The 20,262-nt window shown below is 48.4% G+C and overlaps 1 protein-coding gene across 1 annotated transcript in view; it reads right to left on the bottom strand.

Moving 5' to 3' along the window:
* PCDH19 (protocadherin 19) overlaps positions 1–20,262 on the bottom strand; it is a 55,069-nt gene that overhangs the window by 18,161 nt on the left and 16,646 nt on the right. Inside the window, exons 3-4 of the mRNA XM_086470439.1 lie at positions 9,008–9,066; positions 5,826–5,995 (exon numbers count right to left, since the gene is read on the bottom strand). Coding sequence (XP_086326565.1) covers positions 5,826–5,995; positions 9,008–9,066 — 229 coding nt within the window. The remainder of the gene's footprint in view (positions 1–5,825; positions 5,996–9,007; positions 9,067–20,262) is intronic.

Below are 20,262 nucleotides of genomic sequence, written 5' to 3'. Positions count from 1 at the left end.
GGAACAACACGAGGGATCTGTCTGTGCCAGCCAGAGTGTCCATGTGTGGATTAAACCTCCTGGAGTGACAGCGGCCCTGCTCTGCTGCGACACAACACGGTGGTGAAGAAAGCTGAGCCCGTCGGTGCAGCAGCCTGACCCACTGCCTAACTCTGCCTGTCCAGATCACCCCCTGAAGATGGAGCTAAGCACCACGTACCTGGCAACGATAAGGGTCATCATGAAGAAAGACGTGTTAATCTGAGTGCTTGACAGCTTTTTTTCCAGTTACATTCACTGGTCTAATAAAAGACATTATGTTGCCCTGGCAGCCCAGCTGGGCAACGCTAGCAGGAGCCGGCGCTTGGGGACGACGGAGAGAGTGTACAAAAGCCTCAGTAACCACCACACAGCCATCCACAAGCTGACTTAGATGCTCAATGCATAATCATTTAAAAGTGTAGAATCATAAGACAATCAACTCCTCTTCCCAAAGCCCAGCTTACGCGCTCGTCATAAAAATCCTTCTCTGGGGTTTCAAAGTACTGTGAGAAGCTGACTGCTCCCTCCAGGCTGGACACTGCAGGAGCACCACCGAGCTCACTGAGGCTGCTTTACTGAGAGATCCATGCAATAATACAGAAATCAGAAGAGCTGTAATAATTGACATTGCCCTGTAAAGAAAGCTTACAGCGTTTATCCATCTTAAGGGATGTGCTGTCACTCACATATGAATGTTATACTTTATGTCTTGTGCTGCATATATGAATACAAGAAAGTAGGTATTTTTATTAATTTGTAGAAACTTCCAGAGAAATGTAGCTGTATTTCCAGCCTCCAAAGCCCTAGAATATGTCACTTAAGTCTTCATGTACATACAGCTCTACAGAAAGGCTTTTCTGAAGAGTAAAAGGGAGTTGCAGGTGGAATGACTGCTGGAAATCAGCTTAAAAAATCAACAGTTTCTAATACCTGTGTTTGCCTTCAGTTAATGCCATTAGTCATGTTCCCAATACGTGACTGAAATGCACCCAGATACTATGGAGATGAGCATAAGAACCAATTGGAATATTCTAGATAAAACCTGATCCCCTAAATGACAATGTACCTGAATAATTTGGGATGCAACCAGTAAGAAAAGTTTCGGTGAATATCATGAGCCTGGCTCTCCTTTACATCCAAGCCTATTTCTACACTGTGCGATAGTATAAAGAAGACTTAACATAAGTATTTAAATATAACCCATTTCTATTCAAAGAACCTTCGTCTTCTTGGAGTTTATGAGACTCAAACACAATTAAACCACCTATGTGAGCAAAGTTACTCAAATGCGGAAATATATGCAGGATCAGGTCTTTCCAGATGACATTTCAGCAACCTTTACTGCTGATCTGGCACCAGAAAAATGGAAGTGATGCTTTTAGAAGCAATTCTCTGTAGAGACACATTACTGACATTGCTTAAAAACCCTCTGACTTTGATTTTAAAGCTTTTTCACTATTTTATGGCTGTGGTGACTATTTCTAACACTGGCTTTTTTATGATTAGTGTGTGTTTATTATTTTCATATTTTCTTTTGGATTCTATTTTTACCTTAAACAGCTTCATTGGGCCAACGATTTTCCTTCTACAACTGATTGTAAAAGTACTGGCCGGTGCTGGGAATTAAAATAAGTTTGAAATCTGTTGCTTCTAACATTAAAAACACATATTTGAAATAGTTCCTTTCTAATTTCTATGCTGGCAAAAGCTCCTATGACTTCTGATTTCTACGCTGGCAAGAGGTCCTACGACTTACAGAGTACAAGTATGCCTCTGGCTCAAGGCAAGGTGAAAAAGGTAATAGAAAAAATTTAAGCAGATCTAAGTGCCTGTATACATCCACACAAAGAAAACAAACCAAATCTGCACAAACGCTATGTTCGGAAGAGGGCAAAGGGATTTTAAAAAAGTCCCAGTATGAGCAAAACTAAGGGAGGAATAACTACCTGAATCACAAAACAGAGTGTCTAGCCTCAAAGATGCTAATTCAGGTCCTGGGGGATCTAATCAACCTCTTTGTTGAAGTAAAGATAAAACTTTTTGACAGCAAATGCTTTCTGATAAAATGGAATTTTCAATTACTCCGTGAAACATCTGGTCTGTGCTGCCATTTCCTGGGAAAAGCACCACTACACTCTGCAGTGTTGGAAAACATTTCACGCTGAGATTTCCCCACGTTGTTGGGAGGAACAGGCGTCAGGAGCTTCAAACCCGATGGCAAAGCTCCCACGGCTACCAGCATCACCCACCATTGACCACGGAGGTGATGCCAGTGGTGGATCTCCTGCCCAGCACCACTGCGCACTTCACCTCCTTGCTGAAAATCAGGGTTTCCTCCAGTGGTGGATTTTGAGTAAAGGTTACATCAGGATGTGGAGAAATCCATCCCATATTGTGCTGAAACAGGCCAAGACACAAAGGGGGACCCCAGGATTTACCTCCATCCTCCTTCAGCCAACCCAAAATGTCACTGAGATCCAACAGCCACTTGAAAACCTCCATTTCTCAAACAAATCTGCTTGGAAGTTCAGCTGAGGATCCCGTTAGGAAAGGAGTGCATATAAACTTCCAGCAGAGCTTAACACCTCCACAAACAAACAAGCAATTAAACAGCAACGAGTCACGAAAGGTGGAACAGGGCACCGGGTGCCGCTTTCCTCAGTGTCCCATTTGGTATCAATTAGCAGGGGAAGGAAAACAATTCTGGGCAATAATGAACTTCAAATTCGGTACATATTAGAGCAATTAAAGCCATCTTTTCAAGTGATGAATTTATAATCAATAATTAAGATCCTGAGGTAAAGAGAGACTGGGCAGAAGTCCTACTCCCAAAATAAGCAATGTGGCTGAGCTCCAGGCAGTAGTGCTGATGACCTGCTGCTGCCCACTAAAGCTCAACACCCTCTCTATGATTTGCCGTTTTTCTGGAAATCTAGGTCATTTCCAAAGGAAGAGAAAGGGCTCCTGCCAGCAGGACTGGAAGCTGGTGTCACTCCCACCCAAGAGCGGAACCAGGGCAGTGAAGAGGCAGAGAGCCCGGAGGCCACCTAAGCATGCGCAGCAGGTCCCTGGAGCTCCCATGGCCATATACTCCCCACCCGTGCTGGGCTCAAGCAGTGGTTTAAGAACACTAAAGGGGCTTGGAACCATCCATGCCTACCTCTTTCTGCAGGAAATCCAGCATCTCAGTAGGCAAAGGCTGACCAGACAGGTCCACGCCAACCTCCCAGTGCCACCACAGAGGGATCATCCTCTACCGTCAAGCTGCAAGCATTTCTGCCAACCAGCATCTTGCCTCAGCAGATCCAGGATTACCCATCAAGCAGATAAAGACTGTCAAATTACCTGGATGAAGCCTGAGAGTTGGCCACTCACAAAGGACTCGTGGTGTTACAAGCTGAGGTCCAAGCCCAGTAGAACCTGGCCATGGGGGCACCTCAATGGGCTCCCCAGCAGGAGACCATTAGCACTGAAACGCAGTTCAGGCAGGGATGGCAAGCGAAGGCAAAGCACAGGGACATGAACTGCCAGGCTGCCCTTCAGCCACAGACCGTGTGCTCGGGGCAGTGGTCAGCCCACTGGTCCTGTGCATGCTTGGCACTGAATTTGTGTTTCCTCCCCGCCCTGCCACTCTGACCCGAAATAGCGTAAAAATTACCATGCCAAAACCATCGCTTTAATCATGCAGAACCGCTGTTATCACTATCATCTCAGCATCTTGATTTTCCTGATTATTTTTTGCAGTCCCTGCTCAACAAATCAGCTCAGCAAATACTCTCTTTAACCTTTTTTTCAGCTTCTGTGACAGTAACTGCTAACCTCCCTGCCTGCGCTGCTCCTCTCATTGCTCCACGAACACCCCGATAACCTCGCAGACGAGTTCCCCCTGCTCCTCTGCACGAGACAGCATGGGACCCGCAGGACAGGAGAGTTGGCCCCTTGGCACTCCCGCCTGCCCGCCTGCCTGCCTGCGGGTCCAGCTGAATGGCAATGCAGCACTGGCATGCCAGTTTCCTCCCAAAAATAAACCAGAGACAAGAGCACCAAAGCCTGGGCAACCACAGGACTAGGAGTCAGGCACACAGGTTGCCTTTGGAAGTCACCTTCTGGAAATACTCCTGATTTTTGGGGGGGGGTATTTTACATGCAATGAGGAGTTCATGTTACAATGGACTGGATCGTATTTATTTCCACCTGACGCCTCCAACGAGCTCTGCATCCAACTCATCCTCTTTTTAACTTATTTGCATTGTTATCTGGTGCACAACAGAGCCAGAACACAGACTTATCAGAAATGTAATCTCTGTAAAACCCTATCTGCAGTCCATTGAGATTGTTTTTTTTTTTTCTGAAGAAATGTGACAAAAAATTAACAGATGTTGCTCAGGCCATTCAACGGGATGGGAATCAATTAGGAACATTTTTGCTCCCACAGTCTCCCTCACTGCAAACGCATCTTAGGAAACCCTCTCCTGATCGAAATGAAAAAGCATTTCTTTGTAATAGAAGAATAATAAATGATAGCTATCAGCCTGCATTCTCTGACACCGTGCCGGTCCGTGGAGAATTAAACTGCCACTGTACAGTTATATAAATGTTTAATTTTTTTCATCTTTGGCCACAATAGGGTTGTCTGGAAATACATTATCACTGCAGATGCCATCCCTCTCCAATTAGCGTGGCTGGCAGTGTGGAATGGGTAGGTGACCTCCGTGTTCCCCTCCTCGTGGAGTCTTACAGGGTTAACTACGGCCATTTAACAGACTCTATCGAGAATTAATACAACGATCAGCTTCTCTCCAGAAGAAAAAAAAAAAAACATTCGGTGGCACAGATGGCAAGAACTCTCTCTCCCCCATTTGACTCTTTTATGACAGCAAAACAAAGGCTTTTAATGATGTTTACCATGAATTGAATTAAACAACTGAAGACCAGTTCATAATCACAGCGTTTTGTTTTCATATCCTTAAGTCTTTTAGCAGTGGGGCTTCCAGTTGAGCCTCAGCTACAGCTTATCTCAAGATATAGCCAAGCGCCCCGAGGCTCCCCTGCGCCGGAGCACCAAACCGCATTCACGCTTCTTAATTGAAAAAGACAGGATGTTTGCATAGGATGTTTGCATCCATCAGACATTAAAAGCGACATTCACGCCCAAGTACAAATGACAGCTCGGGCTCAGCTGAACTCCTCTGACTTCTTTCCTCTAGCTAATACCGGTCTGGTTTCGGAGCAGGACTTCATCCCTGCACGTGGGGATGTGTAAGAGCTGAAACCCTGCTGCCTATTCGGGGGAAAAGATACAAACCCTCGCCCACTGGCTTGAGCTAATCCCTTGTGGGATGCCTGACTAATTGCCTACACGCTCTGCTGACCTTTTGGAAAAGTTGCCTGGATGGCGCCTGCGCATGAGCTCCAGAGACGGAGAGCGGATCGCGCGGGCAAGGGCGCACCGTCTGCGCTCCAGAGAGGAGCGCCGGCAGGGACCAGCCCCGGGCATGGCGCCGGCAATTCCGGCCCTAATCCCAACTCTGCTGCTCACTCGCTGGCAGGCAGATGCTCCGGGCCTTGGGTTTTCTGCCTGTGAAAGAGAGGATAATCCTAACTGCTTGTTTACCTGACAGGCGTGGCGTGAAGATTAATTTCTATCTACACAGCACTCTGGCAATGTACAGCGTTATCCCCAGAAAGTGCTAAGCATCCTTATTGCACACCCACTGAGGCAGCGCCAGAGCCACCGGACGGGGCATGTGGCGGCCAGTGGCGTGGTGGTGGGCAGCCCCCCAGGGCGCATGGCAGTGGCTCACCTTGCTCAGGGCCCTGAGACCCCATGGAGGGGACGCTGGTGTTCAGCACGTCATTGACGGCCGTGTCACAATAGAGGCCCCGCTGCACGTCGTGCTCGCTGTCCGTCTGGTCGCTCTCCTCATGGCCGCTGTCCTTCAGACTGTTCCCTTCCAAGTCCTTGAACGTGGAGCTGCTGGGGGAGACACAGCCGTGACTGACTGGGTGGGACAAAGTGGCCCCCCGCCACCCCACGGTGCTGCAGTGAGACCTCAGCCTTGCGTCCCGCAGGGACAGGGATGTCCCTGCCATCCCCAGCACCCGGCGGCAGGGCTGGGCCTGCTCCCCCAGCATGGAGAGCTGGAGCGGGGAGTGCGGGGGGGGCACCCCCTGCTTGGCACCTCTGCACCCCTCAGAGGCTGCTTCTGCCCATGGGTAGAGTGTGAGCCTGTGGGTCAGGCTGCTGTAGGTATTATGGAAGCTGAGAGTGATGCAGGATTTGAAAATAAAATTTAAATTTAATACATTAAATGAGCTGTTTCTGTAACTAGGCTCCCTCAAGTCATATTACCTCATATTGAAGTTACACAGGATCTAAACCCTAATTTTTTAGGTTATAGGCCAAATCCTAATCGCTTAAAGTTTGAAAACAAAAGTCTTCCTATAAACAGGAATTTCTTTTCACAATGATGATGCCATTCTTATTTTTAAAAATAACCTGGTGATTCTGGGTCCAAGTTCACACAGCTTTAAGGAGATATGATTCACAGTCCAACTCCTTGTCATCCTCTGCAAGCGCAGCCACTGCTGGGGGGACCTCAGGGCTGAGCTGCTCCCAAATTTCCCCCAAGGGCTGACCAGCTCCACCACCCCATGGCACCCAACTCCGAGCCTGGAGGGATGGAAGAGTTTAATTTCTGGCTTCATCTGGGACCCTTCTGCTGCTCCCTGCTGCCCTGTGAGCGGTGATGCCCCAGGACACCCAGCTGCAGTGAGCCACAGGGACATCTCAACATGCACCTGCCCCAGGCATCAGGGCCATTGGGGTGTCCCTGGGGCCACCCACCCTGCTCCTCCTTCCACATCCAGCCTTGGCATGGAAAATCTGCACCCATCAGGAGGATCCACCTGTGCCCATGGCCCCAAACTTTCTCACTGGCTGATTTGGTGTGAAACATTGGTGGAAGATGTGGCCTGTGCTTCAAAGCCCCAAAGAGCTGGAGATTTTCATTACTTTGAAAAGCCCTTTTGCGTCTCCACGGAAACCAAGCAGACCACCTACCATCTGATGCTTTGCAAAAGCACACGAGGGGGGAGCTCTGAAATACATATAAATTGGTAAACCTTCAAACATTACCTTTTAAATAAAGATGTCCCTGTTGAAGCCACTGACTTTGATTCCAGGCGACATCAAAGAATTTTAAGTTAAGAAAGCACTACAAATCTACAATTCATTTGTGTGTGCGTAGATGAGCAAAAGAGGCAGGCAGACAACACAGGAAAAGTACAAATAGATTAATTAAAGTGCTGGATTTGAGGAGATTCGCTCACCAAAGATAGAAGAGGTACAACATCTTCATAAAGGCAAAGGATGAAAATGATGCCACAGTACGTTACAGAAAATATTTTTTGTTCTTAGATGTCTGCACAGCGTTCCCAGCACCCGTTGTACTTGAGATACAAGACAAAGGTAGAAAGCAAGGGGAAACACTGTCCTACATGGAGCTGCTGTTCATAATGTGCAAGCAACCCGTGTTACAACACATTTATCTTCCCCGCAGTGAACCCGACCGTAATGCAGCAGCCACACGACACGTTTCCGTGGCTGACGCTTCTTTAAAGGATGGGCAGGTCTCGGGGAATCGGCAGCAGCAGCATTTCCCAAACAATACAGCCTCAGAGTAAACCCTACTGCGGCAGGCAGGAGCACTGCTTGCCTTTATCTTAGGTGTGAACGAGGAAAGATTAATAGATTTGGGGTTTTTTCAGTATGCCTGCAGACTCTCTGGCAAGGAGCAGGCAAACCATCTCTCTCACAATCGCATTAGCATCGTTAAACATCATGAGCCACACAGGCAAGTATACCTGCCCTTCGCTAGCTGAACCCAAGCTGCTTAAACAATGTGCTTGCAGCTCTCTTACTCCTTATATTTTTAAGATGTAAACAAATGGGATCTCAGCCAGGCAGATAATTAGATTTTTTTACTGCTCAGATCAGATCTCAACAGTTCAGAGCCAGCTCCTGCTCTCCTTTACACCCCTGCTTCCACGATGGCTCCTGAAGAGCCCCTGGACACAAACCTGCTGGGCACGGGCATGGGCATGGCCCCAGCTTGCACACCGCACACCCCAGCCAGTCCCTGGGGAGAAGAAGGGAGGTGGGAAAGAGCTGCCGGCCACCTCCTGCACCCGCATCCTGCGCAGGGAGACAGCCCTCCAGTCCTCCGCGGCGGCCTCCTGATGAGTATTGATTGTGCTGTGTCAGTGCCTTTCCCTGCCCTGGCAAGAGCCGGGGAGGCAGGGCCAAGCCTGCCCTCGCACCCCACGGGGGGATGCTCACCTCTAGTTTAACACAATCCAGTGGAGTTTAACCAGACAACGCCGGTGTTAACCTCCCCAAGACATCTCTTCAACACTGTTAGGCTCTGAGGATACCAGTATTTTATCCAAAGGGTTAAATTCCCCCAAGGGTAATTGCCAGCTTGCAACTGAACTGATGATTTGCTTTTCACCCATGGAAGAAAGAAGCCTAGCAAAGTGCTGTTTTGCCTCAGTATTCAAACTAAAACAGTGAGTGTGTATCCAACCCAATTGCCTGCCCCCAAATGAGATTTTTTTTTTTCTTTTCCCCTGCCTCACATGGCAGGGAGATCTCACCATCCAAATCTATCATTTTATTCCTGTGCATTCAAATAGAATAAACTCTATGAATCTGAAAGTTGTCAGGGTAACAGCACTCCACCTAACTCACTGCTACTTCCTGGTGTGAAGGAGCCAAAGAGAAGAAAAAAAGACTTGCCTTTATTGCAAACCAAGAGCAATGGGACTTAATAGGAAGTAAATACTGGTTTTAAAATCAAATTACTATTCTTGAAACATTTTGCATATTAAAAAAAGCAAGTAGTATATAACACAGTAAGGAAGAACATTAAATAATCAGGATTTGGCTGGGCAAACCCAAGCGCTTTCAAGCAAGCCTACGTACCTTTTTATTAAATGAGCTCTGCTATTCACGTAGTTGGAATCAAAGGAGTAGTTTTCAGTCTGGAAGGAGGAAAAGAAAAGGGAGATGGTTACAAGTCTGATTTGCAGAGCCAGGACAAAAGCCAGCAGCAAAGCCGGCGGGAGGGAAGGAGCATCCCAGCACAGGACAGACCCCACTGAGCGGGATGGAGCCGGCCGCGGAAAACTCCAGTCCCTGTCAGTGTTTCCACCAGCTTTCAGGAAAAAAAAAAGGCTGGCTGGTGACCACAGAACAATTTGCAGAGAAGAAACAATGTGACTACGCTCTGTTACAAAACTAATTGCTTTTAATTCCCTGATGGACTCGGTTCTCTGTGTGTCAATTTGACTGAAAGTTCAAAAGGTATTTTTCTTATTAGTGTATAATTAACATGTTAAAATATTTATTGCATAGATATGTAAATGCCAGCAAGGTAATCCCCTGCCGGAGAATTTAATGCAGGCACTTTTCTTTGTTTTACATCATTTCATTTGCAGAGACAGTGGGCTATGCTATTAATAAAAAAGCAAACAATGGATGACATGCTTGAAAGTTGGAGGGGAGTGAATGCAGGGGAGAAAAGTTAATGGATTTGTCATTTGCAAGCAAAACCCACAAACTTACTGTGCGCTTGAAACACTGTCTTTTAACCTCAGATTACATAGCCCAGGATTTCTGGTGCTCGCAGCAGGTAAGGAACCAAAAAAAGCAACCAGAAGGTAGGGAATAGAGCAGGGTGTTACCCCTCAGGAGGCCATGGTGGGAGCTGCGGGGTGAGACATGGTGGGAGCTGCATGGTGGGATATGGTGGGAGCTGTGCAGTGGGATGCAGTGGCAGTTGCATGGTAGGATGTGGTGGGAGATGCATGGTGAGTCACAGTGGAAGCCATGTGGTGGGACATGGTGGGATCTGCACGGCCTGACCAGGATCCTTCCTGGGCTTTAGGGACTCAGAAGGATGTAGGTGTCTTTGTATGAGTCACGCACCCCAGTCCATCCGTCCATCCACCCAAAGTCCCCCCAGATCTGCAGGGATCCAACTTGGGCTCCCATCAGCATCACCCCTGGCCCAGGTGACGCTCCTTGCCCCCACCAGGCACCCTGGCCAGCAGAAGGGGCAGACTCTGCTCTGCCCCCCTTCCTCTGGGCTGACAGCAGTGTCCTCCCAGGACAGCAGCAGGGACAGCCACCTGCCCCAGCAGCCCCGTCCTGCCTCCTCTCTGTCACGGCTCCTCCTTGCTCCAGCCCCGTGGCCGCTCTCCTTTCCAAAGAGGCGCTCTGGGATACTATGGCCTGTTTTTATGGCAATTATGAACATGGTAAAAATAAATGCATGCATCTTTAATGTCTCAATAAATAAAGGAAAGCAGAGTCTGCTGCTAACGTAATCACAACAGCAGGATGCAGGGAGAGGGGCCGCTGCAGCAGAGCCGAATGTGAAATCCAATCGTACCCCAGCAGAGGTTACACTGCTCTGCCAAGATAATAAAGCAAAGGCAGTGTTGGTTAAGTGTGACCTTTTCTGAAATACAGCACAATATCCAATTTACCAAACAGGAGCCTCCCAGAGAAAAACATGCAAGGAGCTGCGAGCTGGGGGAGTTGGCCCAGCACTCGGCACAGCTCAGTTATTACTTTCACATAGTAATTACTGCTGGAGAGTCACGCAGGAGATTTACTGCACAAACTACTGGTCCCTGCAGTTCCTGCATCCTCAGTCCTGCAGGACGACTTTGATGGTTAGAGCTCAGGAGCAAATGGACACATGTATTTTTAAAATACATGATGCCCAAGACTTTAAACTCTGCAGAGAATGCCCGATCCTGTGTTTATCCATCAATCCTGGCGCTGCTATCCCAGAAGGAGAGATGCCACCCCATGACATCACCCCCTCAGCAGCCCTGCAGGAGATCCCAGCCCTGCAAATGGGCTCTGAGGGCAGCCAAGCGATGAAAGGCAGGAGGGATCGGAGCCAGTTTTGGAGCAATCCCTGCTCAGCAGGGAGCCCCCTCCATCACCATGTGCTGACGGATGTGGGAACAGCTCCAGCAAGCCTGGAGCCTCAGCTGGCTCCATCCTCAGCCCCATTGCTATGCCCAGCAGCAGCATGAGACCCCCTGCACCCACCACTACCTCCATCAGCTTCATGTGTGTGCATCTCAGCCCTGGGAAAACCAGGAGAGGAACGGGTAGGTGGGAGGACCCAGAGAGCAAATTTCAATATGTACAGGTATATTACCAAGCTTTAAAATACTCAGACCACTGATGCTGCATGGCCCAGGCTTCAGGGACCAAGGGATACCCAGGGCCATCCGCAGTGAATGCTCAACCAGTGCCACCAATACACCACCACAGGCTGAGGAAAAACCACACATGCTGCCATCACATCTCCTGCCACAGCCCAGATACAGACCTCGTGCTAAATCCCCCTCTGACCAACATCACTGGGAGCTTTGCTATTGATTTCTGACCAAAATAGAAGACCAAATCCTGGCTCAACTGAAATCATTCACCAATGAGCAAATTCCCTGTGATTTATGTTTAATGGACTGGAGTAATGTCCTTCCCACATGGACTCTCTGGTCCACGTGTCCCCCTGCTCGGGATGCTCTGCATCACATCGCTAACACAACCTTGTAAGTCCCCATGCAAGCGAGCGGGTTCCCGCAGGGTCAGTCACAGCATCCGTTCCCAGGCTTCAAATCCCCCACGCCGTCGAAAACAGCACGACTAATGGTAATTACTTCCAGATTTTGGACAAAACAAGGAGTGACATGGCCACAAGGATGGGAAATCTGCTTCCCTGTGCTGGGGGTTTGCACCCTTAGCATGAGCCGCCTGCACTGCCCACACCGGCACGCTCCCACCGGTGCACAAGGCAGCCCAGAAGTTTATGAGACCTCTCCTCAGCCATGGGATTATCCGTCAAGGTTATCTCCATGCAGGCTAGGGGATCAAAACAGAAAAATAAAAAAGAAATGAGATTTTTCATGGATAAGGGCTGCTTTATAGCTTGCATTATTCAATCGAAATTCACCTGATTTAATTTTCGTTCATCCTGCAAAGTGCAATCACTTACAAACAGAGGCAAAATGATGGGGAAGGAGAACGTCTCTGGCATGTCAACATTTTAATTGGGAAAGGATCCACTCCCTGTCTTAATGAGGCCCAAAGAACAAAGTCAAAGCACAAAAAAGAGGGAAAAGGTAAGGCTGGCTGGCGCCGATGAAAGTGTGCTTTTCATAAAGAGCATCTTCAACAGGCCAGACCTCATCATCTTCATTATTTTGGCAGAAGCAAACAAACCGTTACTTTCTCACTGATCAGCACCACTCCTGCAGAAATCAAAGGTGAGCCCAGCCTCTCCCTTCCATGTCCAGAGTCAGGTACGGCAAGGACCTCCCGAACCGCGCCGACAGTTCTTATCTCCTGCTCATTGTAACACGAATAAAGGATGCTCACGCTTGTCAGGATCAGACCCTCAGCCTCTGTGCTATGAATAAACAATAGACTCAAGATATCGGGAAGCACCAAATAACAGCTAGCATAAAGTCTGTGGTCTCAGCCTGCATTTCTCTTTGAGGAGTGAAACCCTGTTGTCCTCCGGGCTCGGGATTTGCTTTCCAGATGTAGGTGTGTTGGTGTCAATGCCATCAAAGAGAGAGCCCTGGCTCGGCACGCATCTTACCAGTGCCTAATTTGAAAAATGCTTTTAACTGCTGCCTTAGCAACACAAATACAAATATAACAACAGACACACTCAGAATCAAGCAATCAGTGGGGAAATTTTAAACTTTTTTTTTTCCCCCCAGCGGTTGCTTTTGCTTGAGGACTGCCAATTCCATTAAATTAAAAAAAAAAAGATGTACAAATGTCAGTACAACTCTTCTTGACCTGGACATCGCGGGGGGGTGACTTCCCCATCAGCAAAAGGTCCGTTAGCAACAGGGCACTGCTCTAACAACTGCTCACTCTCTGCCTTAGAAACAGAAATAAACCCTGGAGGATCCAAAGACGGTTTAAGGGGAATCAATGCAAGTGCCAGCAGAAAGGTCAGTGGGCTGCAGCGACTCTGGGCACGACCACTGCTGTGGACTGATGGAGAAACAGAGGATGATGGCTGGGGTTGGTCCCTAGGCAGGGGGCACATGTCCTGGGCCATGCCAGGACACTCAGATCAGTGCAGCCATGTCCCTGACAGCCTGCCCACCTTGTGGCAGATGCCCAGGATCTGGCTTTTCATCAGTCTTGCCTTTTTTCAGCTATTTCAATTGTGTTTCTTCTCAAACCAAACTCCGTGGAGGTGCAAATCCAGCTTTCCCTGCTGTGTCTGGATCTGGGCTCTTGATGAAGGGTTTGGCTCCTTGGTCCACCCATCAGCCCCCAGCAAAGTCCACGGTTGTTCAAAGCTGGACCCATGTCTCCCAACCCAAAGTGACACGTATCCGTCCCTCTGCCAGCCTCCGCCTCGGAAGATGACTCTAAAGCATCTCAATGTGGGGTTTTTTGCCCTTCTTCTCACTTCAGGGTGAAAACATTTCTATGTTTCTACAAATTATTGTAAACCTGCTGCAACCTCCTGCCAAAGCATGTAGGGACCCTTCACAAAATCAGCTTCATAAAAATGACACATTTAGCGCCATTTTTTCAGGGTTATCCCTTGAGCCTTTTTTTTTTCCCCTACGTGCCTTGTTAATAAAGCTTGCATGTCACCCTTTATTATTAAAAAACAAAGCGGACCTTTCTCCAAGGCTGCAATGTGCATCTCTCCTTTTCGGTTTCAGAAAATCCTCCTGAAACATGCAGCGGCTCCTCGTCCTCTGCATCCAGCTGCATGCCTTCACCAGGAGCACCGGTCTCCTGACCTTCCCTCCATGCTACAGGCATCGCCGAGGACCACAGAAATGGCAAATCGTTCCCAAAAATCCACTGGGCCTCTCAGGTGCGAAAGGCAGGGCTTGTAAGACCACTTCTCCTGGTCCTCCTGTACCCTCAGTCCAGTTCTCCATGGGCCATTCAATCACAGGCTCCAGCATCTGCAATAAAACTGTTACCACCTGTTAGGAGACCTCACCAGCACTTAATTCTTATGGTTTGAACTATATTGTGGGTGATATAGAATTCATGCAAGTTAAATAAAACCACTCCAGCTGCACTTGGGAAACAGGGAAAATTTCAAAGTAGGGATGAGGCCAAATGAAGTATGCACCAGGAATGAGGGAAAGTCATTGTCATTTAGCAAGCTGCTTATTTACCTCATGGGAAATAAATAATGGGTCTGAGACTCCTTCCTGCCAGGAGCAGGCATGGTACAAAACCCCACCGAACACCAAAATCCAGCTCCACAGCCCGGAGAGGAACAGCTGGGCTTGTCTTGATGCTCTCACACCCAGCAACACAGCTGGTCTCTCTCCACACACCAGCAGGAGACTCATCAGATCCAGCTCCAGGCTGGGAGCAGATCACAAAGGACATCAGGAGAAATTTCCCCTGTTGTGTGTGACACCATGTAATTAGCCCCTGCACTATCAGCTGCTGATGAGGACACCACTGCCTCAGAGCATCGGTCAGAGGCCAGGACCCGTGGCTGGAGACAAGCCTGGATGAGCACTGCAGTGCCTGACCCTCTTGAGGAGCTCTGCTCCTCCTCTGTGCTCGCCACCGGCTCCACTCAGGCGCTGACAGCGTCTGCAACGTCTGCAACCACGGGTGAGGGTCCTGAGGCACCACAGCCACAGCCTGGGAAGATGTAGGAGACAGACATGATTATCCCAGTTCCTCACTCCCCAGCATCAGCACCTCCCAGCATGGTGGGTATCAGAGATGTGAGACCAGCATCAGTCCAACGCTTTGGGTTAAACGTTCGTGCAAACTCTACCCAAATAGCTACTAGTGCTTCTACCATGGGGGAAAGTCAGCAAATGCTGACAGACACGGTGGGGCGAGTGATGCCTGCGTCATGCCATGGAGCCCACCACCCTCTCCTCCAACAGCCAAGCTCTGCTGTGGCTCAGAGACCCCCATGGGGTCAGGGCCTTTGGAAGGGACCCAGCTGGCCACTGGTCCCCATTAGCAGCTCCAACCCGCTCCACGGGCACTGGAGCACAAGCCAGAGGAGAGGGGCAGAGGGATACACCTCTGCAGTGTCAACAGCCCCAGGCAAGATGGAAGGAAAATGTGAAGGAATCCATCTCTTATTAAGGAGCATTTAAGAGCCAGTCACCTGGAGGAGTTCAAAAAAGGTCAAAAGGATCTGAGCTCCCTTTGCAGCCATCTCCCTACACCCCAGCTCACTGCTAAAGCCTGTAATACAGGAGATTGCAAACTGTAAACTAGCAACATCGTGTCTCTGAAAAAGTAAGTGCATTTAGCATCTGATATTGATGTTTTATAATTAGATGTAATACAGCAGATCATTTTCCTGCCCTTGATCAATGAAACCAGGGTTGGTTTTGGGGTTGGGCTTTTTTGCAGACACTCTGATTGCTGCCTAAACCAAATGGAGCGGTGCCTCACTCTGTTCAGCAGGAACGAGCAGAGACAAGGATGTGCAAACACAGCATCCATTTAGATTTACTATCCCCGAAATATAAACAGAATATTTATTTCTGACCTTTTAAGCACTAATTCCAAATTTAATGAGGCACAATGAACATTCCTCAGAGCCAGATTCCATGGCTGCTTAACACCACCGACCCTCTAATTACTACTGCAGCTTAAATAAAGGGCATTTGGTTCTGATGGACGTTATTAAACACCGAAGGAACTGAGTCCAGTCTCCATTTTCTCTTGATGAAATAAAAAGCATTGCGGAGAAATCACTGAGAGAGTTCATCCTGTAGCATCACCTCGTTCATCAGAATGAGCAGAAGTAGCAAACCAGATTGCATTACGGTGCAGGCAGGCCCACTAATCCATGCTGAACTCCTGTCCCCTCCCCAAATAAATACAGGCTTTGTCATTTTTTGTCTGAAAATGGATCGGAGGCAGTAGGAAAGGAGCTGCTGTGACGTGATTTCAAAAAACGGTATAGGATTAGAAACCCAGATTGAATCACAAGAGCGGCAACTCACAATGAAGCCATAATTACACTCCTGAAAGCCACAAATAGTGTCACCCAGTTGAATTTGTCAACATATCAGAAATCTACAGTATGGTTATGAAGAGCAAAAATGCAATAATAAAAAACTTGCCTTACATTCAGATGGCACCTATAACCCAAAAGCACTTTGGTGGCCACAGCACAAGGGTCCCTCCAGCAGCACCGCTGGGGCAGGTACCCACTTGGCACTACCTCTCCTAAATCAATAAAAAAGCAAAATACTGACCCAAAAGGGGGGCATGCTTTCTAAGGGTGAGCATATAGACACCTTCCCTGGACTGTGAGCAGCCAGGAGGCTGGCAATGACCCAGCAGCTACTCAGCATCCCTGCCCTGGGCTGGGACAGGAGAAATTTTGGGGCAGCAGGGGCAATGCTTCCCTCCAGTGTGTCCACCAAAGGGCACGGGGATGAGCTTACTGCCCTGGCAGGGCACAGTCTTCTGCACGGGAGGGCTGCCTCCATACGCTGAGGAAAATTCCCTGCAGGGATATAATAGCCAATAAACCTAATAAAAGGGTTTTTTCCCATCACCTATGCCTGGGACTTTCAGATGTGTAACGGATCCATGCATGCAGCTTCCAGCGTGGACTACACCCCTCCCTAAGTAGTGCAAGAAACAATCTGGATCTAATCAGCCGCCCCAGGGTAATGGGGCATGACTTACAGATTTGTTAAAAAACCCTTCAGAACTGTCCTTTCCCTGCCTCTTGCCATTAGGAATGAAAACAAATATAACAGAGGAACCTTTTTTTAAATGTTCCCATCGCTAGGGCTAAATAAAACTCCTTGTCATTCACCTTCTGGAGCGGCAGGTCAGACCAATGCGTTTTGTAGGGAACAGGAGAAATCACAGATTTGCCACCGCAAAAAATAGAAAAAAAAAAAAAAAAAAGAAAAAGAAAAACCAAAAATCATTGCAGCTGAGTTAAAAATAGCAAAGGTGTGAGATGCCGCTGCCAGCTTGGCACATCAGAGTGACGGGATGCCAGGGCAGTCGCCCCGCCGGCTGCATCCCTGAGTGTGCACAAGCCCCAGGGCAGGCGGGGGGCATGGGGGTACAGCGAAATGGGGCCGGGCACCAAAACGGGCAGCTGGGCTCAGCTGCTGCCTGAATGCTACAAGGGCACCTCACTCCACTTCTGCATCGCAGAGGAGACAGGGACACCCCCAAGGCATCCCAGGGCGGTGGGTGAGGGGGCTCGTGACGGCAGCCAGAGGATTTCCCCACTTTGTGGCTTAGCAGGGAGAAATTCAGCCAGGGGTACCAAGACCGACACCTTGGCAGGTGGCACCCCCAGGAGCAGCCAGGGAGGGCAGGATCAGTGCACAGGGACCTCAGCCCTGCCCCACGTCTCAGTGCAAGCCCCATTTCTTCTGATTTTTGGGCAAGCAGCAAGCACTTCCCGTATCACCCACACACCCCACAGACATTCCCATCCTATGGCTTCACCGGAGGTCTGATCCAGTCCTGCGTGTGCCCCTGGCACATGGCTGTGCACAACCACACCCAGCTCTGGAGTGAAAACATACCAGCAGTGCCTGCCTGGCTTCGGCTAAAATTGCCCGGCAATGGCAGATAATAAAACTGAGGTGAACACTGCCCCGTGTGCTCATCGTGTTATCATTTACATTGTTTATCTGTAATTGCATGGGAAGGCTTGCAATCAGGACAGCCACGGCCAACTCGTACTCTAAGCCTCAAGGGGATTTTGCTCACAATGAAATTATTTATCAAAACCAGTTTTCCCCTATTTTAATTTTTTCCCTACACAGCTCTCCAGCCCACAAAATCACCCTGCAGCCATGAGACTGACTGCAAACCTGAGCAGAACTGGCCTTCCTCCCTGCTGCCATCGCTGTCCTTGGCGGCCGCGGCACCACGGGTACAGCCCAGGTGGTGAGCAGGATGCAAAGCCCCACTCAGCCTGGCTCAGCTCCCCTCAAAACCCGCTGCCCCCCAAAGGTGCCACATTGGTTCCAGCATCCTTGGGGACACACCAGCACCATCCAAAGAGCCCTTCCTCCCCTCTGAGCCACGCTGCCAGCTCCGGGGTGCCAGGAAACTGAGGAATTTGGCCCAACAGGAGCCTGTTTTTCTCCCAGGATAAACTGTAGGGCAATAAATGTTAACAAAGGGCTCGCCAAGTTAGGGGATCTCTGCTCTGGCACTAACTGGACGCCCCTCTTCATCCCCACACTGCCCTCTCCCCCTGCCTGACAACCACCTGCATTGTTAACAGCCTGGTAAACACAGCCCGTTGGTTATTACAAAGATGCCAAAACCTTACTACTTCTTGTTCCTTCCAGTTAATGTACCATAGCCGAGGATGAATTGCTATTACAAGGAACTAAAAATAAAAATGTTTCAGAGGCCGTAATTGGCTTGTCTTGTTGGGCTTTTTAAAGAGCCAAAGTACCAGTTCCAGGCTATTAGCCTTAAGGTTGTAGGAGAATGGTATAAAATATTTCTTCATTAAAACTCTACCTTCTCCATAGAGGTGTTTTTCTTTAGGGTTTTTTTCCTCCTTTCCTTCTTCATTTTTTTTTATTCTTTTCTTTATAAAAGACATGTGTTATCAAATAAGCTTTAGTTAAAAGAGGGCTTCGAAAGCCCAGAGGTGATATAAATAGACAGGGCTCGGTGCAGCTGGAGAACCAGCCAGAGCCTTCACTCATCTATTCAGGTCATTTTTCTACAAAACTTACATAATATTCCTCAGTTGCATCTGTAATCTTGGGCCATTTTTAATAATCAGCACCCAGTCTTGAAGTCCTCAGTGAGACAGTGCTCTGTGCTGGCAAGCACCCAGCCCACTGGTGTGAGACGGGGACCACCACCATTATAGGCTGCAAACCCCCTACGAGGCAGCCAGGGTGCTGCCCGGGATGGAGACTGTAAGGGTTTTCCCTTTTGAGACTCTTTGGTGCTGCTTGGTTATTAAGAGCTTTAGTTAGCACCATTACACAATTATCAGCAACAACCACAACAAAACCAAAACCATTTATTCAGCAAAACCCTTCTTTCAAAAGAAGTGGATGCTTCGCTGAGCAAGGACTCGTCAGTTTGGCACCAGCCATCGTGAAGAGGATAGTGACGATGCAGCAGCAAAACAACAATAATTTATGGTCACGACTCTAAAATTGGCTTTAAGTCTTGTCACTTGCAGAGCCTGCTCCAACCGATGGAAGCACCTTGGGGCTGCCCTCTCCACTCGCTCAGAGCTGAGCATGGCAGAGACCTCTCTGCTTGGAGCAGCACGGCATTAAAATAAATAATATCAATAATGATGATGACCAATCTCTAGATAACGCTGCATAGCAGGGGAAGCTCAGCAGAAAAATTACAACAGAGCCTTTTCCTCCCTGCTTTTGCGCAGGGAGAAGGATGACACGTTTCTTTGTGAAATGACAACCCAATGGGTATTTACTACTTTGATTTTCTGATTTGAAGGTTCCTGCTAGAAGACAACTATTTCTGTTAGGTACAACTGCTATTTTTTTAGAGTGTCTAGGCAATACCTTGTTAAAAAGGGCAAAACAACGGTTATTAATTACCCTAATTAACCCAATTCATAAGACACATTTGTGTGGCTGTCATGACAACTGCTTTGACTAACTTGCCAAGAATAGCTTAGCTGTCCATTCAAATAAATCCCTGATAATTACTAGTCTAGTTTACTGGGCTTCTGTGATAATAATAATTAGTGCTACTGTACAAAAGGTCATACTAAACAGTTTATGAATGATGCATTTTGCACGGTGATTACATGAGTCACGCAGCATCCAGCAAACGGATGCAGCCACGTTTCCAACGTGGTGAGATGCGATTAGATGGGAGCCTGTGGCTGCTCTGCCTGTGGACAGCACAGCAGGCTGAGAGGGAAAAGTTGTTAAGGTCAAAGAAGAATTAACCAAGAAGAAGTTGGGTGGAGCTGGGATCGCCATCAATCTGCCTCCTCGACAGCCGAGGTGTACATCCGTTTGTCCATCCAGCCAGCCACCACAAGCCAGGAGATGGTAGCCTACTTCTAATGAAGGCACTAGTAGACACTAAAAAGCTTTCAAGCCTGACCTCTTGCATGTTGGTATCCCACCTCGCCACCTCATTTTCCTCTCTGTCAATGACAGCTTAAC

This window comes from Leptosomus discolor, chromosome 9 (genome assembly GCF_034619465.1).
Source record: "Leptosomus discolor isolate bLepDis1 chromosome 9, bLepDis1.hap2, whole genome shotgun sequence".
NCBI lineage: Eukaryota > Metazoa > Chordata > Aves > Leptosomiformes > Leptosomidae > Leptosomus > Leptosomus discolor.
The sequence above is the reverse complement of the archived record's forward strand: the minus strand, read 5'-3'. Positions and strand labels throughout refer to the sequence as shown.